Genomic DNA, 25,005 nt, shown 5'->3' with positions numbered 1-25,005 from the left:
TGTACCGATTCACTGTGTTACCTTTCGGAACAGTGAATGCACACATGATGAGAAAATTGCTGGAAAACATACAGCATGTCGTGAATTTCATTGATGATATTCCGATATACATGGATACTTGGGAGCAACACATCGAAACAATTCAAGATGTGTTGAACTGCTAGCGCAAGGCAAATTTGACTGCTAAACCAATGAAATGTATGGCCGGATATGATTCCCTTGATTTTCTGGGCACATTGTAGGAAACGGTGTTGTAAAGCCACAGCCGGAAAAGATCACAAAAATCCTGAATGCATCTCGTCAACGAATGAAAAAGGAAGTTAGATCACTTATGGGCCTTTATGGGAATTACTATCACAAATTCATTCCAAACTTTTCAGCCATTGCAGTGCCAATTACAGATCTGACTATAAAGCAAGGAAAACCAAATCATGTGAAATGGGAAGAGGCACAGGAACATGCATTTAGCTGAAAGCGCCACTTGTATCTGCGCCTATCTTGCATCTGCCAGATCACAGAAAATCTAACATTCTTGGTTCAGAAATACTTGAAAATGATCGTCTAGGCAAATGGATTACAAAACTGCACACTTATGTACATGTTATCTGTTACTTGAATGAGGTTTTTGTGTGCGTTTAAATGAGCAAGTTTGTTTTTAAACTTTGTCTGTGTGAAAATCTACATGAATTGGCACAAACATCTACATTTGTACATGTATAACCCTACATTTTCCACTGCAGATACTTAAGTGCGTTTGAAACAGATTTTGAGGTTTTTAGTTGATGAAGGGTTACGATGCTCCAGGCTTTAAAATGGGGAATGGGAAATACTATTCCACAGTTAGGATCATTCTTCGCTCGTACCCCCCGCCCTGCAAACAGGACGCTGGGATACTCTGATGAATTCACGCTCTGATTGGTTGGATTTTGCGTGACCAGTGACCTGCGCATCATCAAGGTCATGACTCTGCAAGGTTTGAAACGGCCGTTAAGACTGATTCATTACTCTTTTATTCCAGTTTAGAGATATTTTTTTCCCGTTGAAAAGCGTAATAATGTAGGAAATTCTGTAAAACTTATGTGTTGTAAATTTACAATTCCCATCACTCGCTCAGGCTCCGTTTCGAATCACGAACGGTCGGATTGCATTATGCGACGCTCAAAATTTTGTCCACATGGTCCGCAATGAAACAGAAATCACATCCGGTATGGAATATGAGCAGTTCTATGAGAATTTTCGGATAGCATTTGCCACATTGTCTAACTGCGGTCTTGAACAGCTGCAGCCAGATGCTTCATACATAGGTCATAGGCCATTTCCTTCACAAGATTCTGTGAAGCTCATCAGAGTATCCCAGCGTCCTGTTTGCAGTGCGGGGGGTACGAGCGAAGGATCATTCTTGTTCCATGAAGCTGTATTTGTGTGCAAATGTATGCTGGTACGTTGTGCGTTGAGCATTGCGCGCGGCGCGTATTGCTCCAAAGAGCCAGCGCTACAGAGTTGAGTTCAAACATTTTCATGAAGGAGTGGTTTGGAAGAGAGAAATACAGTTTTCACCAATTTTGTATTGAAATAAAAATTAAAATATATCAAATGACAAGGATATATAAGTCAGTTTATAAAACAAATAATGAATGGCTTTAAATTGCGAAATGGGAGAAATATTATCGCTTGGTAAAATCTGGACTTTCCCATTTCACTTGGCTTTGCCTCGTGAAATGGAAAAGTCCAGATTTTACCTTGCGATAATATTCCTCCCATTTCACTCTGAATCACTCATTACTTGTAAACTTTTCTTTTTGTGCGTAATTAAACACTACCAAACACAAACAATGATTTGTACTATCACCAGTCTGGTACTTGAGCTGGTAAGGTTTTCTGATACTTGATACTTTGTTGATGCCTCGTAATATTTTTTTTCACCTTTTCTCAATGGGCTTTATATTAATCAACTAAGAATTAATGTTTTAAGATATGAATGGCTTTGTAAACTTTGCATTCATTCATCAGAAATTAACAAGTTGGACAGTTCAACAATGACAATTTTTTATGAAATTGAACCCTCGATCCCCCAATTTAAAAAAAACAACCTGGAAACAATGAAACTGTTTTGCAGCAAAGTGACTTCCACTGGAATAAAGTATTAAGTTCTCCAATCAGCAAGAATGGACAAAATCACATGAATGAGATTACACTTAGCTGACCTGGCAAAGGGGCAAACGTCTTCACCAAGTAAAAGAATAACAAGTCACCTTTGGATTTGTCGTCCTTATCTTCATTGGGAATAGCATCCATAGTGATGGCCACATCTGTTGGCATCTTGACAACATCACCCTCCGTAACTGTGGTTGACGTTACCTCCCCAGTTGGGACATCATCAAAAGTTGCTCCCTGCTTCTCATCCATTTTGGTGTTATTACCTTGGACCAAAAACACTGGAAATATAAAGAAACTGCACATAAAGCAGTTGTATACTATTTGAAAGCCATGACCAGTGGGATATCTAGGGGGAGGGGTCGAAATTTGAAATCACAACACGCACCTGAAAATAGTATGGTAACCATATTGTGTATATGTGGTTACCATATGTATATGTGGTTACCATACCAGTTTCAGATGTGAGCTGTAAATGTCGCCACAACATGGCTGCGACGCGACGGTCTATCTGAAAAACCACCAAAATCATCATTTCCCCCCCATCTTTTAATCGGTGTAGTTCTGTTTCAAGCCGATCCTTTGCTCTGTGATGAGTTCTGCATTGTATTGGGTGAGTTTAATCTCAATTAGGTTTGGATAATGGGGGAAAAATACAATTTCAGTTGAGGCAATTTTTCATGGCCTCCGTCATTTTCTGACTGCTGGGGAAAAAATAGTTGGGGAAGAATTCCATACATATTGCATGGACATCACTAATATTTCCCCACAGTGACCTATCAGCCATCAGAAAGGGATAACAAGTTTAAAAGTCGAATTTAGCAGGACAAATATTGAAGTTTTTACTGAGAATACACTTCAAATTTATCAGACCAGTCTCATAGGGTTTGTGCACCGGGTGTCAAGTGATGTCCAGGTATGGAACTCTTTCCAATAGTTGTTCCCCCAGCTCTAGCTTGAGAAACTCTAGTCCAAAAATTTGGGACTCTCAATACTGTCTATGAGAGACCCAAAAATTAAGGTATTGAAAACTTGCCATACAAGATGGAGATGAGAAACTCCAGCTCCAATGCTCATCACGAATTTGACATGTAGAGCTGGAGGCACATCTAGTTTTTGTCCAGCAGTTGGAAAATGGCGGAGGCCATGAAATTTGGCCTTTACTAAACTTTACCTTTTCCCCTATTATCCAAACCCAGATGAGATCAAACTTACTTCACGCCATGCAGCAATCATTTACGAAGCAAATGGTCGACTTGAAACAGAACAATGCTTTGTACTAGCTTGAGTAACTCCAGCTCCAATGCTCATCAGGAATTCGACATATAGAGCTGCATGGAGCTATAAGTATGTTGTAGATTCTAAGATGCCCTGAAAAACAGGGCTCTCTGTATCTGTATCACAATCTGGGTTGGGATTAATAGAGGGGAAAGGGACCATTTTTGTGATACAGACCTATACAGAGAGTCCCGTTTTAGGGCCTCTTAGAATCTAGTATCAATTTCAAACACATGAATTTCCTCTTCATGACAGAAATGAAAAATAATATAAGTATTAAAATATAAAGGTCTCTTGAGGTGGCAAAACCTTGAAAGCATAAGATTCCCATGTTCCCATATATTCCTGTGTCTGCACAACACAGTTTTAGCGCTATATATCGAATTCCTGATGAGCATTGGAGCTGGAGTTACTCAAACTAGCTTTATTAAACTAAAATTATGAAGAAAGAAAAAGAAGAAAAAAATGATTTCAATGGCTTTTCCGAGGCCATTTTTTACAGCCTCTGCCATATTTTGGCTGCTGGACAAAAATCAGATGTGTGCCTCCAGCTTTAGTCCGAGTAACTTGAACCCAACTTATCGCCCTTTTAACATTCGGACATGGTCTGGTGACCTACTTGTTAGACCATGTCTGAATGTTGAAAAAGCGATAAGTTACTTGGACTACCACCAGCTCATATCATGCTGAATTCCCGATGAGCATTGGAGCTGGGGTTGGAAAGATTCCCGTATCTGGCCATCGCTTTTCACCCTGAGCACAAACCGTATGAGACTGGTCTGAAAATGTCTGTGTTTTCTCAATTTCAAATACAGGCCTACTTCAACATTTCCCTGCTAAATCTGACTTTTTAGGACACAGGCCTATTAACACTTTCTGATGGCTGATAGGTCACTGAAGGGAAAAATTAGGGCAATCGTGTAGTGTAGGGCCCCTGTTTTGTTTTTATCAAATTAGAATCAAGAATGTTTTTTATTTCTAAAAAATGACATTGTCAACTTAAACAGACTTCTCTCAATGTTTTGACACATTTTGGGCAATTTTTGAACAGTTTCTTGGGGTAGAAATTACGATTGTCCTAGCGGTTTACAGGCCAGTTGGTGTCGTGCAGCGCGACTTGTGTGCTCATTATACACATGGTCCATCGCGCGGTGATCGCCATCTTTATTTTCGTGTTGCGTTTTGTCGTTGTCGTCGTCATTTTACCCCAAAATTTTCTTCATATTAAAAACACTGCCCTTTATCTATGACATACCTATGTGGGTAATCCTTACATTTAGGACCCATTCCTATATTTGAAAGACTCATCAAAACAGCCGACTAAATGACACTAAAAAGTGACATTCTGATATTTCTTGACACATCTAAACAGGTGGTAATGACACCTTCTTTATTATCAAAACTTTAATTTTGTGGAAAGAGGGCAGGGCTTTGATTTATGAGGGAAATTAAGGGGTAGAACTAAAAGACAACGACAACCAGAAAACAGACTCAAAAACCAAGATGGCAAATGTGAAAGCTAGATGCAAGGTAAAAGCTCACTGCTGATTGGCTGATAAAAAAAAAATTTTACTTATTTTCTTTTTAGCAGCCAATCAGCATTGGGCTTTCATTGTGTTGGGCTTTCACTCGTGTTGTGAGAAATACAATGGGCACATCTCACGTTTTACTCCTAGAACTATGAGGCTCCACGTAGATGAAGAACCCCGCAAAATTGTTTGCAGCACAAAACACTAATTAAGTACAAAAACGTCCATCAAAATGCAGACATTTCCCACAGAACCACTGCACAGTTTGCCCCTAAACTCTGTACTATACCTCATGAAATACTCACGTAATATACGCAGAACAAACATCGCTGGATTTTGTCGTTTTTTTGGCTAAAATGATGAAAAATATGCCCTTTCCGCACTGAGCCAACCTGACACTTGAAACGTGCACGCATATGATCCAGCGATGATTTTTCGGTTCGCTCGGAGCGTGCCGCAGGGGGTACGGTACTTGCACTTGTACGCATGCGCATACTATCATTTCTTTTGCAACCGAAAATCATCGCTGGATCATATGCGTGCACGTTTCAGGTGTCAGGTTTAGCCAAAAAACGACAAAATCCAGAGATGTTTGTTCTGCGCATATTACGTGAGTATGTCATGAGGTATAGTACGGAGTATAGGGGCAAACTGTGCAGCGGTTCTGTGGGAAATGTCTGCATTTTGATGGACGTTTTTGTACTTAATTAGTGCCTAGGAGTACTCACGTCTGACTGCAAAAAACGGTAGGAAAGTCACATTTTCTTTGAAAGTGTTTCAAAATTTCAAACATGAGTTTATTGGAGGGAAAAATGCTGCTTTAGCCTGCAAAAGTCACTTTGGTAATGGACAGTCATCTGCAAAAGTCAGTTTTGAACAGAACTCGTAAAAAATAGAAGTGTCCTAAAGATAAGGATTACCCCTATATTACTTCTGAAATCAGAAGGCTTCTCTGACGGAGAGAAGCCTTCTGATTTCAGAAATACCCCTATATATATGTTCTCAAAGTCTATGGGCACGATGGGCCATGACAGAACACGTATTATCAAAGAATTTTTGCTCTCCTTAAAACAGTGTTTCTTCATCAGATTTACAACTTTTGGCAATGTTTGGTACTTTTCAGGTCATATTAAGGAATATGAGTGGTACCCCAGTATGGACTTTTTTCCAGCATCTCAAACTCTTCACGAACACACATGACGAATTAGATACAATGATGATACAACGCTATTATCAATAGCGTTGTAAACGCAGTGCCAGTGCGTCTACGGGAGTGCGGCCATGACGGCTACTTCTGCACGACGTTTCACTAAATAAAATAATGCAGATTTCACCAATAGCTATTAAAACAACCAAATTAATGTTACCTTTAATCAAAACAAACTTGTAGTACTGATACTGACGTAATAAGAAAGTTTTCAGCCACTCGGAAGAATACGGGTAGCGCCAGATTTTCAAGCATGTGTCAAGAGTCGCGTGTTTATGTTGTTGAATGCTGCCCTCATGTGTCCCTCACATGCAAGCTGTTTCGAAACCTCGGCCTTCGTCGCAGGTTCGCAGCTTCATCATTGAATGGCATCCTTCTTTTTTTAACGAGATGCCTGCGTCTCCCGTAACGGAAGCCCAATAATACCTATTTGTCTTTTCTTATTTGACACCCCACGCTTTCTGAGTAGCTGTGTGGAAATTACATGATTCTTCTTCTTCAAATTGGTTTAATAGAACAAGCCGCACTGGGAATGAATCGAATTTTGGAAAACCCTTTAAACCCACATTTTTTCTTCTTTTTTTCTGGAGGGCGCTGTTTACGCTGAACACTCCCTTGATATTTTCCCCCAGAATTTATTTATGTGATTATTCAAGGCAAAGGAGTTGTTGAATATGGCTATTCATGTGGTAGGTACCCAAGATATTCTGGAAAATTATTTATATTTTTAAGTTGGACACCTCGTCGTAAGACTTTTTTAAACAAAAAGCAAAATGTGAAATCGCCCAGTTTCCGGACACTTCACAATATTGAAAAAAAAAACAGAATGGCTAGTGCTAGTAGGACTTTTTCGGAAAGATTCCCATATCTGGCCATCAATAATGTTTTCCTTCAGCGAACTATCAGCCATCAGAAAGTATGTCAAATTTAGCAGGGAATTTATTGCGGTATTTACTGAGAAAACACTTAGAAATTTTCAGACCAGTCTCATTGTAGTTTGTACACAGGATGACAAGTGATAGCCAGATGTGGGAATATTTCCGAAAAAGAATATGCTTAGGGTCCTGCTTTTTGAAAAAAAAGGAAGCGGGAGACCCTTTTTTTTTTTTTTGTCCTCCCCAATGGTCGCCCGACCGGGCTATTTTTCAAGATGGCTGCCATTTTTTTTTTAAATGGCCACCATTGGACTCGGCAAATTACATACCAGCTTTATATTGAAATGTGTTTATAGCTCCATGATGCAACAGATACAATGTAAGAGGCTAAACTGATGTCACTATTGAAAATTTAAAAAAAAGTTTGGTTTAAAACAAAAGAACCTAAGGAGGCAGCCTCCAAAAAGGAAGCAGGCGGGGACGCTAGACATGTTTTTGTTTTTTATTTGGCCTAATTTGTTTCCCCCTCTCCACTTTGAAAACTTCTGTGAAGATTTAATTGGTGTTGCCGTTTCATACATTTACATTTTTTTTTTTTACATCACACATGTAAACTTGACGGTTGTCTCATTTTATTTTGCAACTGTAGGCGCATCCATCAGTGCGAATGAAAGGCGCTGAGGCAGACTGGACGCCCATACAATGCACAGACAGGGAGTGTAGCCACTCCTTGATGAAGGCTCCGCATCTGCACTGTCCATTCTGCTCCCAGGACAGTCTCTTCACTGATGAGATTCTCCTCAAGGCGCACTACAGGGTCAAGCACGTGAATAAAGGCATCAACTTTGGGGGTGAGTTTGCATTTGGGAACAAGACCAAGCTCTCGCATACTTGTGACTGGATCCCAAGAAATCAGTTTTATAGGTTAAGGACAATGTTTTCGCTTTCTCTTCATGAGTCATGCTACAAGATGACTTGTGGTCTGTGTTTGTGAAAAGGTTTGTGAGTTGAATTAAGATAAGTTGAAGGTAGTGGACAGCAGGACAAGGTAGTGGCATTTGTGGGAGTTTTATGAAATTGACAGATACCTGGGCTGGTTATTCTTAGCAGATATCAGTGTTCGATAAACTCAGTTGTCACAGGCCATGCCCAAACGCAGACTGTGTCTTGGGAAAAGCTTTGCATCCCTGCCTGAACAAGAGTCCTAACTCAGGTTAATAGCTTACTTGTGCCTGTTACAGCAAGAGAACCATATAAAAAGATCCATAGTTCATGTTTTGTCAAAGTGCATATGGCTGTCAGCTGTTGTCATAATTGTCAAACCAATCTTCTACTGTATCCCTCCCCAGGTCTTAAAATATTGCGGTGTTGTAGATCCTGCATCGTCCACGGCATCATTCACGGCCTACGTCCCCTGCTGGGATGGCGAGTGTGAAAATCTACGTTGCACCCATGAAGAAGCAACGACCAACGAAGACAGGGATAAAGCAGCCAATGATCTTTTCGGTATGCTCTATGAGAAATGAAGGCAGAGATGGACAGAGACTGTGGAATAGATGGATTTCACCCATTCCAGCTGTCGGGCATGGCAAACCATCAACAACTCACGGGTAGGTCCACAACCCCAACACAATGTCCAATTACTGCAAATTCCATCGTGTATCAGCTGTTGAGCAACAGTCGCTTCCCCAACATGAACAAGAACTTTACTAGAATCACGTCGGCGAGAGTCAAGGAGCTGCGCCATGCGCAGGGGTGTGATCCCAACCTTTCTGGTGACTTCACGGCACACAAACTCCAGTTGGCCATCCAACGGCTAGAGACCGGCAAGGCTCCAGGCTGTTTGCCATGCACGCCCACAAGCTGCTCACGACATCGGCAGATGTCTCTAAGGCCGCCTGGGTAAAACCAGCTGGAGAGTCTGGTGGACCTCAGCAGAACCATCTACCTAGGCTACACCGCTTCATAAACGACCCTAAGGATGTGTGCGGTCAAGACCTCCCACGAAAGCAGTGGACGACCCTCAACCATCTGAGGACTGGAGTCGGACGCTATGGTACTTCCATGAAAAGCTGGGGATTGGCAGACAGCACTTCCTGCGACTGCACAGAACCAATCCAGACAGTAGACCACATCATCTCCACCTGCCCAAAACACCGGCCGCCTGATCAACCTGGAGGATGACACACTGGCCTGGCTCACCTCGACAGAGCTGCAAGTCTAAGGACATACATGTACAACAGAAGAAGAAGACCTAAATTAACAACGCAATCTCCAGGTGCGTCTTGCACGACATCACGCAGTACGTGCGAACGCGAGCACCAATCTCCATAAAAGGAGTTGTGTACATCTTACTCGCGAGCTAGACACTCCATTATTTAGCTATAGAGGGGTGTTTAAAAAACATGAAGTGAACTTGTTGAACAAAATCGAGGTTTTTTGACCAAAAAGTTTTGATTTCTTTTACCGAAAAAGTATTTATGAATGGGAATAAATATGTGCTTGGTCGGTATTAATCACTCTGTTTAAAAACTGGTTGGAGTCTGGGTGCTGATAATTACCCTCGCCTACGGCTCGGATTAAAACCGACCAAGCACACATTTATTCCTTTTAAACTGCATCAACAGTAATAAGCTGATCAATGTTTGCACATGTGGTTAAACTACCATGGTTCACTCAGAAAATGTTGTAAATTCCTGATGCTTGAATTCCTAAACTCATTGGACTTATTTATAGCTTTAACCATAACAGAACTCAACCCATCAAACCCCAACGACATGTTTTGTTGGAATCTGTCAGGATGGGTACAGTACCCCTAAACTGATAGTCTTTTTCATTGGGTTGGCACACCTCCAGAATCAAAGTCAGAAATATGTGTGTGCGCAGTTTCCCATATGGTGTTGGAATTTGCCAGAATGGGTATGGTTCCTAGTAAATCATGCTAGGGATTTAGGGTCAAAAGACTCTCTGAAATAAATTTCACAATCAAACATTTGACTCAAGTATTCATTCTTTTGAGAATGATTAGACACACCTTTTTGGCTTAAAATGTTTGAAAATGCACTTATTTTTAACCTTCACAGTTTCAGTGCTGCTTCAAGATAACTGAGTATGCCATTGCTGTAATGTAATGGTCCCCTTGAATCTGCATGAAAAAAAAACATGAAATAAATGTAATCAGTTGAAATTTATGTACTTTGTGAGCAGGTATGGTAGTTCTACAAGGATGTGGGTGGATTATATCAAATGCCAACACTCCGTGCCTTTTAAAATAATTAATTGTGAACCTAATTTTATCACTGTACGTTTGTGTCGTAAATGGAATCTTTTGCAACCGTGCAGGTTTTAGTCTCATTTTATCAACCTTAACGACTTCACTCCACCATTTTTACCCAGGATGTCAACCAGATCTTCACCACATACACCGACCCAGCACCCAACAGTGCCAGCCTGGTAACACACCTCATAGTCCCCCAGTCACAGCAGCCATCGGAGACGGACACATCATCCCCGAGCTATGAGCAGACTGACGGGCAGCAGCCGCAGATCGAGTACCAGTACGCCTGCATCAATGATCCCAGCCAGAGCACTGCCAATGGGGAAGATAAGATGGTAAGAATATTAACCCTGACCCTCCAAGAATCCTGCAGCATCTACCCAGAGGTTAGGGAGGATAATGCCACCAGCAGTGAAGGATAATTAGAAAAAGCTGACTAAAAGCCAAGAAGGAGGCATTTGATACAAGGAAGAACTCTTCCCCCAACCCCCACCCAACACCCCCTCCACTTTGTTTTCAATTGATATATCGTGAATCCATATGGAAGAAGGGAATGGGTAGACAACAGCATGTTTAATACAGTTGTCTTCACTCCTGCACTTGTTTGGTCAATAAAATGAATAAAACAACAACCCAAAATTCAGCAATTTTTTTTTAGGGGGTTGGGGTGGGTGAGGGCCGATATTGATTTTACAAATTGAAATTACGAGGTGCAAAGGGTGCACCACTGGTGTTGTGTAAGTTGATTGAATTTTGGAAGATTCGAGAAGGTTCTAAGCAAAAAAATATAATAAGTCGGGGTGGCAATAAATTTTGAAAGCGGACTTTAACAGTCAATTTAACATTGCAATTTGTCCTTCACCTTGCCCACCTCATGTTAGGAATAAGGTTTGAAAAAGTGAGTGATTGCTTGCACCCAGTTACAAGGAATTACATGTTCTTGACACGCAGTGCATCACTGGGGACTTCCTTGCCTGTATCCTGTTTTTACCGCTACAGATTATGTGTCCCATTGAAGCGCAACATACATGTCGACATTTCTACTCCATTTACTCCTGTCTTTCCCCTCTGTGTAGCCCTCACCCGGAGTGGCCTGAGGGACTTTCTATAATACAGGAATTAGTATCCAGGATAATTACTCAACCTTTCCCTCGACCATTCTGTCCTCTCGTAAACAGTTGTTCTTATTGAGATACCAGACGAAGGAAGCAAAGGGGATTTGGAGGACGAGACTTGCTACACAGAGCACAACTTGTCGCAGCTGCTGCAGGAGAAGGAACGTCTGGAGAAGACTCTTGAGGAGGAGCGGACCACGTGGGCCCAGACAGAGCACAGGATGAAAGGCAATATAGAAAGGCTTTGTACAAAGGTAAGCGGGCATTCCATCTGGTCTTGGTCTAAGAATGAGTTTGGATTTTGTTCCCTGAATGCAACATGTAGCAAGGGCGTCAATCGCTTCTCAATAACTGGGTGGGTGGGGGACATAACTTGATCAGAACGAATGCAAGCGAGAGAGGCTTTGTGGTGCAATCTGAGGCAAGTTCTGACCCTTATTTTTCAGCAAAAGATTATGAGTTAAACATCATTCTATGTTGGCGTTATTGAATCAGCTGTTCTGAGCTATCGAATCAAATATAGGCTACAATTTTTATTCGCGGTCAAAAAAGGGGGGGAGACAAACGCTATGATATCCCCCCCCCCCCACTTTCAAACAAAAAGGGGGGCATGTTCCCCCCTCCCATGGCGACACCCCTGACAGGTACACTCACCTGACAAGTGTGGTCAAGCCACTGCCATACCAGAGGACGCTGTCAAAAAAACTTGGAATCAAATCCAGTAAACTTGAATCAAATCCAGTATTTGGAACTTTGTTACCTGGACTTGGAAATTCCCCAATATACCTAACTTGCATGCAAGACATACACTTGGAATTCCTGGGTTTGGATGCCAAACTTCCCAATATTTGACTTGATTTACCTGTTGACAGTGCCCTATAGCACCTCAATGGCTTCAACTTGAATGGCAGGGATCAGGACCAGCTGAAACAATGGAAAGAATCTGAGTCCAGTCTTGAACCAAGACAAACATCCATCTTGTTGCATTCATACATGTACTCTAGTTGCATTCATAATTGGGCAACAACACATGTGTGTCCTTAGGCTTTCATGCTCCAACTGCACACATCATAATGAAACTGCATCAATGTCGGACGTTTAGTTGCGCTGTCATGGTTGTGATTGGTTACACATCATGGGACAGAGCCTGATGGATTGGTCTATTAAAATTCCATCTGTAAACAAATAATTTCTCTGCCCATCCTTCTTGCCCTCCAGGTTGAGTATTTGTCCAACACAAACACGTCACTCAAGCAGCAGCTGTCCATGATGCACACGTCCAGTTTGAAACGTCTGACCAACGACAGCGAGAACCAGTCCATTTTGCAAGAGTTACTGCAACACATGTCTGAGGAGCACACCCAGCTGCTGCACCACCATCTAGCATCGCTGCGGCTGTACGCTCAGGCCTGCGCATTATCCAAACCAACCCCCGAGGAATCTGCAGCTGAATCTGCAGTCTTGGTACCAGACCTGACCGACCAATCACAGGACATCTCACACATGGCCATGATGTCGTCCTCGGAGGGCACCCTTGGGAACATGGAGCAGACAGTCGTCATGACGATAACGTCTGAGGAGGATTCGGAGCCGCTCGGCAACATCGTGGATAACCCCGGAGATAATGTGGGACATGACTCCTTGACTTTGGATAAGGACGTTCACTTGTCACCAAATACATTCTGTACCAACTGACAAGCAAGGGACTGTCACCAAGACATGCCACCTCTGAGTCAGGTCTCGTTTATCAATCAGGTAGAACTCATCCACATCACAACACACCCTGTGATGTCACGCCACAGGATTTTCACAAGAACAAAAGTTTGAAATTGATCTTTCCAGCAGCACGCCAAAAATATTCTGCCCCGACGGCTTCGACAAGAGAACGTTTGAAGACGACATGTCAAATGAGAGACCACCATTAAAACGTGGGAGAACTAACAGCCTGAAAGCCACTTAGCTAAATAAAACCTGACATATTTTGTAAACAGTGTACACCCAGTGTTGTCTTAGGGCTCAGTTGGGGGGGGGGGGGACTTGAACTAATGAGTTGAGTCTTCATGGAAGTTTGTCTGACCTGAATGAAAAATTTTACCAAAGAAACTGGCCTTGGTCTCTCCTATCTTTTCGAGTTCTTGATGGGCATTCCCGAATCCGCTCAGTGAATGTGTGTCATTGTAGGCTCAACCAGATCCACGTAGGTCCTCAAACACTTTATATCTATTACTGAAACATAAACAATGCAATTATGATTAACATTGAAACATTCGGTCGTCTGTATAAAAACTAGCATTTGCTTTTTTTTTACCACGTATTTTTCAGCATAACTTTTATTTGCATAAATAAAAATGAGAGCAAATGCTTTCACTATTTGCTTCAAGTTCAGATTTAGGGTCATCAGTCCGTATTACTTTATTAAGCACAACTTCACACTATTTTGTGGTTACAAAATTAACTAAAGTTTCGATAGACCTAAAAAGTAATACAATTTTGAAATATAAAATTCCCAGCGTGGGAATGAACCTGCAACCTTTAGATTTAGAGTCAGCAGTCTGAACCACTGCACTAAGACTAATTTCACACTTTTTGTGGTTACGAAATTAACTATAAAGTTTCAATTTACCCAAAAAGAAATAAAATTTTAAAATGTAAAATTCCCCCCCTGGATTTGAACCCGCAACCTTCAGATTTAGAGTCAGCAGTCCGTACCATTGGACTAAGCATAATTTCACACTTTTTAGTGGTTACAAAATTAACTATAAAGTTTCAATTTACCCCAAAAGAAATAAAATTTTAAAATTTAAAATTCCCGCCCTGGATTTGAACCCACAACCTTCAGATTTAGAGTCAACAGTCTGAACCACTGCACTTAAGCATGATTTCATGCTTTTTGTGGTTACGAAATTGACTATAAAGTTTCAATTTACCCAAAAATAAATAAAATATTAAAATGTAAAATTCCCACCCTGGATTTGAACCCGCAACCTTCAGATTTAGAGTTTGCAGTCCGTAACATTGGACTAAGCATAATTTCACACTTTTTAGTGGTTACAAAATTAACTATAAAGTTTCAATTTACCCCAAAAGAAATAAAATTTTAAAATTTAAAATTCCCACCCTGGATTTGAACCCACAACCTTCAGATTTAGAGTCAACGGTCTGAACCACTGCACTAAGCATGGTTACGAAATTAACTATAAAGTTTCAATTTACCCCCAAAGAAATAAAATTTTAAAATATAAAATTCCCACCCTGGATATGAACCCGCAACCTCCAGATTTAGAGTTGGCAGTCCGTACCATTGGACCAAGCATAATTTCACACTTTTTAGTGGTTACAAAATTAACAATAAAGTTTCAATTTACCCCAAAAGAAATAACATTTTAAAATTTAAAATTCCCACCCTGGATTTGAACCGACAACCTTCAGTTTTAGAGTCAACAGTCTGAACCACTGCACTAAGCATGATTTCATGCTTTTTGTGGTTACGAAATTAACTATAAAGTTTCAATTTACCCCAAAAGAAATAAAATTTTAAAATATAAAATTCCAACCCTGGATTTGAACCCGCACCCTCCAGATTTAAAGTCAGCAGTCCGTACCATTGGACTAAGCATAATTTCACACTTTTGAGTGGTTACGAAATTGACTATAAAGTTTCAATTTACCCAAACAGAAATAAAATGTTAAAATTTAAAATTCCCACCCTGGATTTGAACCGACAACCTTCAGTTTTAGAGTCAACAGTCTGACCCACTGCACTAAGCATGATTTCATGCTTTTTGTGGTTACGAAATTAACTATAAAGTTTCAATTTACCCCAAAAGAAATAAAATGTTAAGTATAAAATTCCCACCCTGGATTTGAACCCACAACCTCCAGATTTAAAGTCAACAGTCTGAACCACTGCACTAAGCATGATTTCATGCTTTTTGTGGTTACGAAAATTAACTATAAAGTTTCAATTTACCCAAAAAGAAATAAAATGTTAAAATGTAAAATTCCCACCCTGGATTTGAACCCACAACCTTCAGATTAAGAGTCAGCAGTCTGAACCAATGCACTAAGCATAATTTCACATTTTTAGTGGTTACGAAATTTACTATAAAGTTTCAATTGACCCCAAAAGAAATAAAATTTTTAAAATGTTAAATTCCCACCCTGGAATTGAACCCACAACCTTCAGATTGAGAGTCAGCAGTCCATACCATTGGACTAAGCATAATTTCACACTTTTGAGTGGTTACGAAATTGACTATGAAGTTTCAATTTACCCAAAAAGAAATAATATTTTTAAAATGTTAAATTCCCACCCTGGAATTGAACCCGCAACCTCCAGATTTAGAGTCAGCAGTCCATACCATTGGACTAAGCATAATTTCACACTTTTGAGTGGTTACGAAATTGACAACGAAGTTTCAATTTACCCAAAAAGAAATAATATTTTTAAAATATAAAATTCCCACCCTGGATTTGAACCCGCAACCTCCAGATTTAGAGTTGGCAGTCCGTAACATTGGACTTAGCATAATTTCACACTTTTTAGTGGTTACAAAATTAACTATAAAGTTTCAATTTACCCCAAAAGAAATAAAATTTTAAAATTTAAAATTCCCACCCTGGATTTGAACCGACAACCTTCAGTTTTAGAGTCAACAGTCTGAACCACTGCACTAAGCATGATTTCATGCTTTTTGTGGTTACGAAATTAACTATAAAGTTTCAATTTACCCCAAAAGAAATACAATTTTCAAATGTTAAATTCCCACCCTGGAATTGAACCCGCAACCTCCAGATTTACAGTCGGCAGTCCGTACAATTGGACTAAGCATAATTTCACACTTTTGAGTGGTTACGAAATTGACTATAAAGTTTCAATTTACCCAAAAAGAAATAAAATGTTAAAATGTAAAATTCCCACCCTGGATTTGAACCCGCAACCTTCAGATTTAGAGTCAGCAGTCCGTACCATTGGACTAAGCATAATTTCACACTTTTTAGTGGTTACAAAATTAACTATAAAGTTTCAATTTACCCCAAAAGAAATAAAATTTTAAAATTTAAAATTCCCACCCTGGATTTGAACCGACAACCTTCAGTTTTAGAGTCAACAGTCTGAACCACTGCACTAAGCATGATTTCATGCTTTTTGTGGTTACGAAATTAACTATAAAGTTTCAATTTACCCCAAAAGAAATAAAATTTTAAAATTTAAAATTCCCACCCTGGATTTGAATCCACAACCTTCAGATTTAGAGTCAACAGTCTGAACCACTGCACTAAGCATGATTTCATGCTTTTTGTGGTTACGAAAATTAACTATAAAGTTTCAATTTACCCAAAAAGAAATAAAATTTTAAAATATAAAATTCCCACCCTGGATTTGAACCCGCAACCTCCAGATTTAGAGTTGGCAGTCCGTAACATTGGACTAAGCATAATTTCACACTTTTTAGTGGTTACAAAATTAAGTATAAAGTTTCAATTTACCCCAAAAGAAATAAAATTTTAAAATTTAAAATTCCCACCCCGGATTTGAACCGACAACCTTCAGTTTTAGAGTCAACAGTCTGAACCACTGCACTAAGCATGATTTCATGCTTTATGTGGTTACGAAATTAACTATAAAGTTTCAATTTACCCCAAAAGAAATAAAATTTTCAAATATAAAATTCCAACCCTGGATTTTAACCCGCAACCTCCAGATTTAGAGTTTGCAGTCCGTACCATTGGACTAAGCATAATTACACACTTTTGAGTGGTTATGAAATTAACTATAAAGTTTCAATTTACCCCAAAAGAAATAAAATTTTCAAATATAAAATTCCAACCCTGGATTTGAACCCGCAACCTCCAGATTGAGAGTTTGCAGTCCGTACCATTGGACTAAGCATAATTTCACACTTTTTAGTGGTTACGAAATTAAGTATAAAGTTTCAATTTACCCCAAAAGAAATAAAATTTTAAAATATAAAATTCCCACCCTGGATTTGAACCCGCAACCTCCAGATTTAAAGTCGACAGTCCGTACCATTGGACTAAGCATAATTTCACACTTTTGAGTGGTTACGAAATTGACTATAAAGTTTCAATTTACCCAAAAAGAAATAATATTTTTAAAATTTAAAATTCCCACCCTGGATTTGAACCCGCAACCTCCAGATTTAGAGTCAGCAGTCCATACCATTGGACTAAGCATAATTTCACACTTTTGAGTGGTTACGAAATTGACTATGAAGTTTCAAAATTTCACACTTTTTACTGGTTACAAAATTAACTATAAAGTTTCAATTTACACCAAAAGAAATAAAATTTTAAAATTTAAAATTCCCACCCTGGATTTGAACCCACAACCTTCAGATTTAGAGTCAACAGTCTGAACCAATGCACTAAGCATGATTTCATGCTTTTTGTGGTTACGAAAATTAACTATAAAGTTTCAATTTACCCCAAAAGTTTTAGAGTCAACAGTCTGAACCACTGCACTAAGCATGATTTCATGCTTTTTAGTGGTTACAAAATTAACTATAAAGTTTCAATTTACCCCAAAAGAAATAACATTTTAAAATTTAAAATTCCCACCCTGGATTTGAACCGACAACCTTCAGTTTTAGAGTCAACAGTCTGAACCACTGCACTAAGCATGATTTCATGCTTTTTGTGGTTACGAAATTAACTATAAAGTTTCAATTTACCCCAAAAGAAATAAAATTTTCAAATATAAAATTCCAACCCTGCATTTGAACCCACAACCTCCAGATTGAGAGTTTGCTGTCCGTACCATTGGACTAAGCATAATTTCACACTTTTTAGTGGTTACGAAATTAAGTATAAAGTTTCAATTTACCCCAAAAGAAATAAAATTTTAAAATATAAAATTCCCACCCTGGATTTGAACCCGCAACCTCCAGATTTAAAGTCGACAGTCCGTACCATTGGACTAAGCATAATTTCACACTTTTGAGTGGTTACGAAATTGACTATAAAGTTTCAATTTACCCAAAAAGAAATAAAATGTTAAAATGTAAAATTCCCACCCTGGATTTGAACCCACAACCTTCAGATTAAGAGTCAGCAATCTGAACCAATGCACTAAGCATAATTTCACATTTTTAGTGGTTACGAAATTTACTATAAAGTTTCAATTGACCCAAAAAGAAATAATATTTTTAAAATGTTAAATTCCCACCCTGGAATTGAACCCACAACCTTCAGATTGAGAGTCAGCAGTCCATACCATTGGACTAAGCATAATTTCACACTTTTGAGTGGTTACGAAATTGACTATGAAGTTTCAATTTACCCAAAAAGAAATAATATTTTTAAAATGTTAAATTCCCAACCTGGAATTGAACCCGCAATCTCCAGATTTAGAGTCAGCAGTCCATACCATTGGACTAAGCATAATTTCACACTTTTGAGTGGTTACGAAATTGACTATGAAGTTTCAATTTACCCAAAAAGAAAAAATATTTTTAAAATATAAAATTCCCAACCTGGATTTGAACCCGCAACCTTCAGATTTAGAGTCAGCAGTCCGTACCATTGGACTAAGCATAATTTCACACTTTTTAGTGGTTACAAAATTAACTATAAAGTTTCAATTTACCCCAAAAGAAATAAAAATTTTAAATTTAAAATTCCCACCCTGGATTTGAACCCACAACCTTCAGTGACTCTAAAGTCAACAGTCTGAACCACTGCACTAAGCATGATTTCATGCTTTTTGTGGTTACGAAATTAACTATAAAGTTTCAATTTACCCCAAAAGAAATACAATTTTAAAATATAAAATTCCCACCCTGGATTTGAACCCACAACCTTCAGATTTAGAGTCAACAGTCTGAACCACTGCACTAAGCATGATTTCATGCTTTTTGTGGTTACGAAATTAACTATAAAGTTTCAATTTACCCCAAAAGAAATAAAATTTTAAAATATAAAATTCCCACCCTGGATTTGAACCCGCAACCTCCAGATTTAAAGTAGTCCGTACCATTGGACTAAGCATAATTTCACACTTTTTAGTGGTTACAAAATTAACTATAATGTTTCAATTTACCCCAAAAGAAATAAAATTTTAAAATATAAAATTCCCACCCTGGATTTGAACCCGCAACCTCCAGATTTAAAGTAGTCCGTACCATTGGACTAAGCATAATTTCACACTTTTTAGTGGTTACAAAATTAACTATCAATTTCAATTTACCCCAAAAGAAATAAAATTTTAAAATATACAATTCCTACCCTGGATTTGAACCCGCAACCTCCAGATTTAGAGTCAGCAGTCTGAACCACTGCACTAAGCATAATTTCATGCTTTTTAGTGGTTACAAAATTAACTATGAAGTTTCAATTGACCCCAAAAGAAATACAATTTTAAAATATACAATTCCCACCCTGGATTTGAACCCGCAACCTCCAGATTTAGAGTCAGCAGTCTGAACCATTGTACTAAGCATAATTTCACACTTTTGAGTGCTTACGAAATTGACTATAAAGTTTCAATTAACCCAAAAAGAAATAAAATGTTAAAATGTAAAATTCCCACCCTGGATTTGAACCCGCAACCTCCAGATTTAGAGTCAGCAGTCTGAACCATGGCACTAAGCATAATTTCACACTTTTTAGTGGTTACAAAATTAACTATAAAGTTTCAATTTACCCCAAAAGAAATAAAATTTTAAAATTTAAAATTCCCACCCTGGATTTGAACCCACAACCTTCAGATTTAGAGTCAACAGTCTGAACCACTGCACTAAGCATGATTTCATGCTTTTTGTGGTTACGAAATTAACTATAAAGTTTCAATTTACCCCAAAAGAAATAAAATTTTAAAATATAAAATTCCCACCATGGATTTGAACCCGCAACCTTCAGATTTAGAGTCAGCAGTCCGTACCATTGGACTAAGCATAATTTCACACTTTTTTAGTGGTTACAAAATTAACTATAAAGTTTCAATTTACCCCAAAAGAAATAAAATATTAAAATTTAAAATTCCCACCCTGGATTTGAACCCACAACCTTCAGATTTAGAGTCAACAGTCTGAACCACTGCACTAAGCATAATTTCACATTTTTAGTGGTTACGAAATTGACTATAAAGTTTCAATTTACTCAAAAAGAAATAAAATGTTAAAATGTAAAATTCCCACCCTGGATTTGAACCCGCAACCTTCAGATTTAGAGTCAGCAGTCCGTACCATTGGACTAAGCATAATTTCACACTTTTTTAGTGGTTACAAAATTAACTATAAAGTTTCAATTTACCCCAAAAGAAATAAAATTTTAAAATGTAAAATTCCCACCCTGGATTTGAACCCACAACGTTCAGATTTAGAGTCAGTAGTCTGAACCACTGCACAAAGCATGATTTCATGCTTTTTGTGGTGACAAAATTAACTATAAAGTTTCAATTTACCCAAAAAGAAATAAAATTTTAAAATGTAAAATTCCCACCCTGGATTTGAACCCGCAACCTCCAGATTTAGAGTCAGCAGTCTGAACCACGGCACTAAGCATAATTTCACACTTTTTAGTGGTTACGAAATTAACTATAAAGTTTCAATTTACCCCAAAAGAAATAAAATTTTAAAATATAAAATTCCCACCCTGGATTTGAACCCGCAACCACCAGATTTAGAGTCAGCAGTCCGTACCATTGGACTAAGCATAATTTCACACTTTTGAGTGGTTACGAAATTGACTATAAAGTTTCAATTTACCCAAAAAGAAATAAAATGTTAAAATGTAAAATTCCCACCCTGGATTTGAACCCGCAACCTTCAGATTTAGAGTCAGCAGTTTGTACCATTGGACTAAGCATAATTTCACACTTTTTAGTGGTTACAAAATTAACTATGAAGTTTCAATTTACCCCAAAAGAAATAAAATTTTAAAATTTAAAATTCCCACCCTGGATTTGAACTCACAAGTTTCAGTGACTCTAAAGTCAAGTCTGAACCACTGCACTAAGCATGATTTCACACTTTTTAGTGGTTACAAAATTAACTATAAAGTTTCAATTTACCCCAAAATAAATAAAATTTTAAAATATAAAATTCCCATCCTGGATTTGAACCCACAACCTTCAGATTTAGAGTCAACAGTCCGTACAATTGGACTAAGCATAATTTCACACTTTTTAGTGGTTACGAAATTAACTATAAAGTTTCAATTTACCCCAAAAGAAATAAAATTTTAAAATATAAAATTCCCACCCTGGATTTGAACCCGCAACCTCCAGATTTAGAGTCAGCAGTCCGTACCATTGGACTAAGCATAATTTCACACTTTTGAGTGGTAACGAAATTGACTATAAAGTTTCAATTTACCCAAAAAGAAATAAAATGTTAAAGTGTAAAATTCCCACCCTGAATTTGAACCCGCAACCTTCAGATTTAGAGTCAGCAGTCCGTACCATTGGACTAAGCATAATTTCACACTTTTTAGTGGTTACAAAATTAACTATAAAGTTTCAATTTACCCCAAAAGAAATAAAATTTTAAAATTTAAAATTCCCACCCTGGATTTGAACCCACAAACGTCAGTTTTAGAGTCAACAGTCTGAACCACTGCACTAAGCATGATTTCATGCTTTTTATGGTTACGAAAGTAACTATAAAGTTTCAATTTACCCCAAAAGAAATAAAATTTTAAAATTTAAAATTCCCACCCTGGATTTGAACCCACAACCTTCAGTGACTCTAAAGTCAAGTCTGAACCACTGCACTAAGCATGATTTCACACTTTTTAGTGGTTACAAAATTAACTATAAAGTTTCAATTTACCCCAAAATAAATAAAATTTTAAAATATAAAATTCCCATCCTGGATTTGAACCCACAACCTTCAGATTTAGAGTCAACAGTCCGTACAATTGGACTAAGCATAATTTCACACTTTTTAGTGGTTACGAAATTAACTATAAAGTTTCAATTTACCCCAAAAGAAATAAAATTTTAAAATTTAAAATTCCCACCCTGGATTTGAACCACAAACGTCAGTTTTAGAGTCAACAGTCTGAACCACTGCACTAAGCATGATTTCATGCTTTTTATGGTTACGAAAGTAACTATAAAGTTTCAATTTACCCCCCAAAAAATAAAATTTTAAACTATAAAATTCCCACCCTGGATTTGAACCCGCAACCTCCAGATTTAGAGTTGGCAGTCCGTACCATTGGACTAAGCATAATTTGACACTTTTTAGTGGTTACGAAATTGACTATAAAGTTTCAATTTACCCAAAAAGAAATAAAATGTTAAAATGTAAAATTCCCACCCTGGATTTGAACCCACAACGTTCAGTTTTAGAGTCAACAGTCTGAACCACTGCACTAAGCATGATTTCATGCTTTTTGTGGTTACGAAATTAACTATAAAGTTTCAATTTACCCAAAAAGATTTAACATTTAAAATCTTAAATTCCCACCCTGGATTTGAACCCGCAACCTTCAGATTTAGAGTCAGCAGTCTGAACCACGGCACTAAGCATAATTTCACACTTTTTAGTGGTTACGAAATTAACTATAAAGTTTCAATTTACCCAAAAGAAATAAAATGTTAAAATGTAAAATGCCCACCCTGGATTTGAACCCACAACCTTCAGGTTGAGAGTCAAAAGTCCGTATCATTGGACCAAGCATAATTTCACACTTTTTAGTGGTTACGAAATTAACTATAAAGTTTCAATTGCCCCAAAAAGAAATAAAATTTTAATATCTAAAATTACCACCCTGGATTTGAACCTGCAACCTTCAAATTTAGAGTCAGCAGTCTGAACCACTGCACTAAGCATAATTTCATGCTTTTTAGTGGTTACAAAATTAACTATGAAGTTTCAATTTACCCAAAAAGAATTAAAATTAAAAATCTTAAATTACCACCCTGGATTTGAACCCGCAACCTTCAGATTTAGAGCCAGCAGTCTGAACCACAGCACTAAGCATAATTTCACACTTTTGAGTGGTTACGAAATTGACTATAAAGTTTCAATTGCCCAAAAAGAAATAAAATTTTAATATCTAAAATTCCAACCCTGGATTTGAACCTGCAACCTTTTATTTAGAGTCAGCAGTCTGAACCACTGCACTAAGCATAATTTCATGCTTTTTAGTGGTTACAAAATTAACTATGAAGTTTCAATTTACCCAAAAAGAATTAAAATTTAAAATCTTAAATTCCCAACCTGGATTTGAACCCTCAACCTTCAGATTTAGAGCCAGCAGTCTGAACCACGGCACTAAGCATAATTTCACACTTTTGAGTGGTTACGAAATTGACTATAAAGTTTCAATTGCCCAAAAAGAAATAAAATTTTAATATCTAAAATTCCAACCCTGGATTTGAACCTGCAACCTTCAAATTGAGAGTCAGCAGTCTGAACCACTGCACTTAGCATAATTTCATGCTTTTTAGTGGTTACAAAATTAACTATGAAGTTTCAATTTACCCAAAAAGAATTAAAATTAAAAATCTTAAATTCCCAACCTGGATTTGAACCCGCAACCTTCAGATTTAGAGTCAGCAGTCTGAACCACTGCACTAAGCATAATTTCACACTTTTTTAGTGGTTACGAAATTAACTATAAAGTTTCAATTCACCCCAAAAGAAATACAATTTTAAAATATAAAATTCCCACCCTGGATTTGAACCGCAACCTTCAGATTTAGAGTCAGCAGTTCGTACCATTGGACTAAGCATAATTTCACACTTTTTAGTGGTTACAAAATTACTATGAAGTTTCAATTTACCCCAAAAGAAATAAATTTTAAAATTTAAAATTCCCACCCTGGATTTGAACCCACAACCTTCAGTGACTCTAAAGTCAAGTCTGAACCACTGCACTAAGCATGATTTCACACTTTTTAGTGGTTACAAAATTAACTATAAAGTTTCAATTTACCCCAAAATAAATAAAATTTTAAAATATAAAATTCCCATCCTGGATTTGAACCCACAACCTTCAGATTTAGAGTCAACAGTCCGTACAATTGGACTAAGCATAATTTCACACTTTTTAGTGGTTACGAAATTAACTATAAAGTTTCAATTTACCCCAAAAGAAATAAAATTTTAAAATTTAAAATTCCCACCCTGGATTTGAACCCACAAACGTCAGTTTTAGAGTCAACAGTCTGAACCACTGCACTAAGCATGATTTCATGCTTTTTATGGTTACGAAAGTAACTATAAAGTTTCAATTTACCCCCAAAAAATAAAATTTTAAACTATAAAATTCCCACCCTGGATTTGAACCCGCAACCTCCAGATTTAGAGTTGGCAGTCCGTACCATTGGACTAAGCATAATTTGACACTTTTTAGTGGTTACGAAATTGACTATAAAGTTTCAATTTACCCAAAAAGAAATAAAATGTTAAAATGTAAAATTCCCACCCTGGATTTGAACCCACAACGTTCAGTTTTAGAGTCAACAGTCTGAACCACTGCACTAAGCATGATTTCATGCTTTTTGTGGTTACGAAATTAACTATAAAGTTTCAATTTACCCAAAAGATTTAACATTTAAAATCTTAAATTCCCACCCTGGATTTGAACCCGCAAC

General features: G+C 37.8%; 1 protein-coding gene across 4 annotated transcripts; it reads left to right on the top strand.

Moving 5' to 3' along the window:
- Positions 1 to 6,780: 6,780 nt before the first annotated feature.
- LOC119743232 lies at positions 6,781 to 13,477 on the top strand. 4 transcript variants are annotated; one of them, XM_038219630.1, is made up of 6 exons: positions 6,781 to 6,857; positions 7,693 to 7,894; positions 8,393 to 8,653; positions 10,440 to 10,655; positions 11,499 to 11,689; positions 12,654 to 13,477. In XM_038219630.1, the coding sequence occupies exons 5-6, from the start codon at positions 11,657 to 11,659 to the stop codon at positions 13,128 to 13,130; spliced, it is 510 nt and encodes a 169-aa protein (XP_038075558.1). In that variant the 5' UTR covers positions 6,781 to 6,857; positions 7,693 to 7,894; positions 8,393 to 8,653; positions 10,440 to 10,655; positions 11,499 to 11,656; the 3' UTR covers positions 13,131 to 13,477. The 4 variants fall into 4 exon arrangements, with proteins under 4 accessions (XP_038075558.1, XP_038075556.1, XP_038075557.1 ...); XM_038219628.1 differs by having other exon boundaries at positions 8,393 to 9,321; XM_038219629.1 differs by having other exon boundaries at positions 8,393 to 9,345.
- The last annotated feature ends 11,528 nt before the right edge of the window (positions 13,478 to 25,005 follow it).

The sequence above is a fragment of the Patiria miniata genome, unplaced genomic scaffold (assembly GCF_015706575.1).
Source record: "Patiria miniata isolate m_02_andy unplaced genomic scaffold, ASM1570657v1 HiC_scaffold_6, whole genome shotgun sequence".
NCBI lineage: Eukaryota > Metazoa > Echinodermata > Asteroidea > Valvatida > Asterinidae > Patiria > Patiria miniata.
The sequence above is the reverse complement of the archived record's forward strand: the minus strand, read 5'-3'. Positions and strand labels throughout refer to the sequence as shown.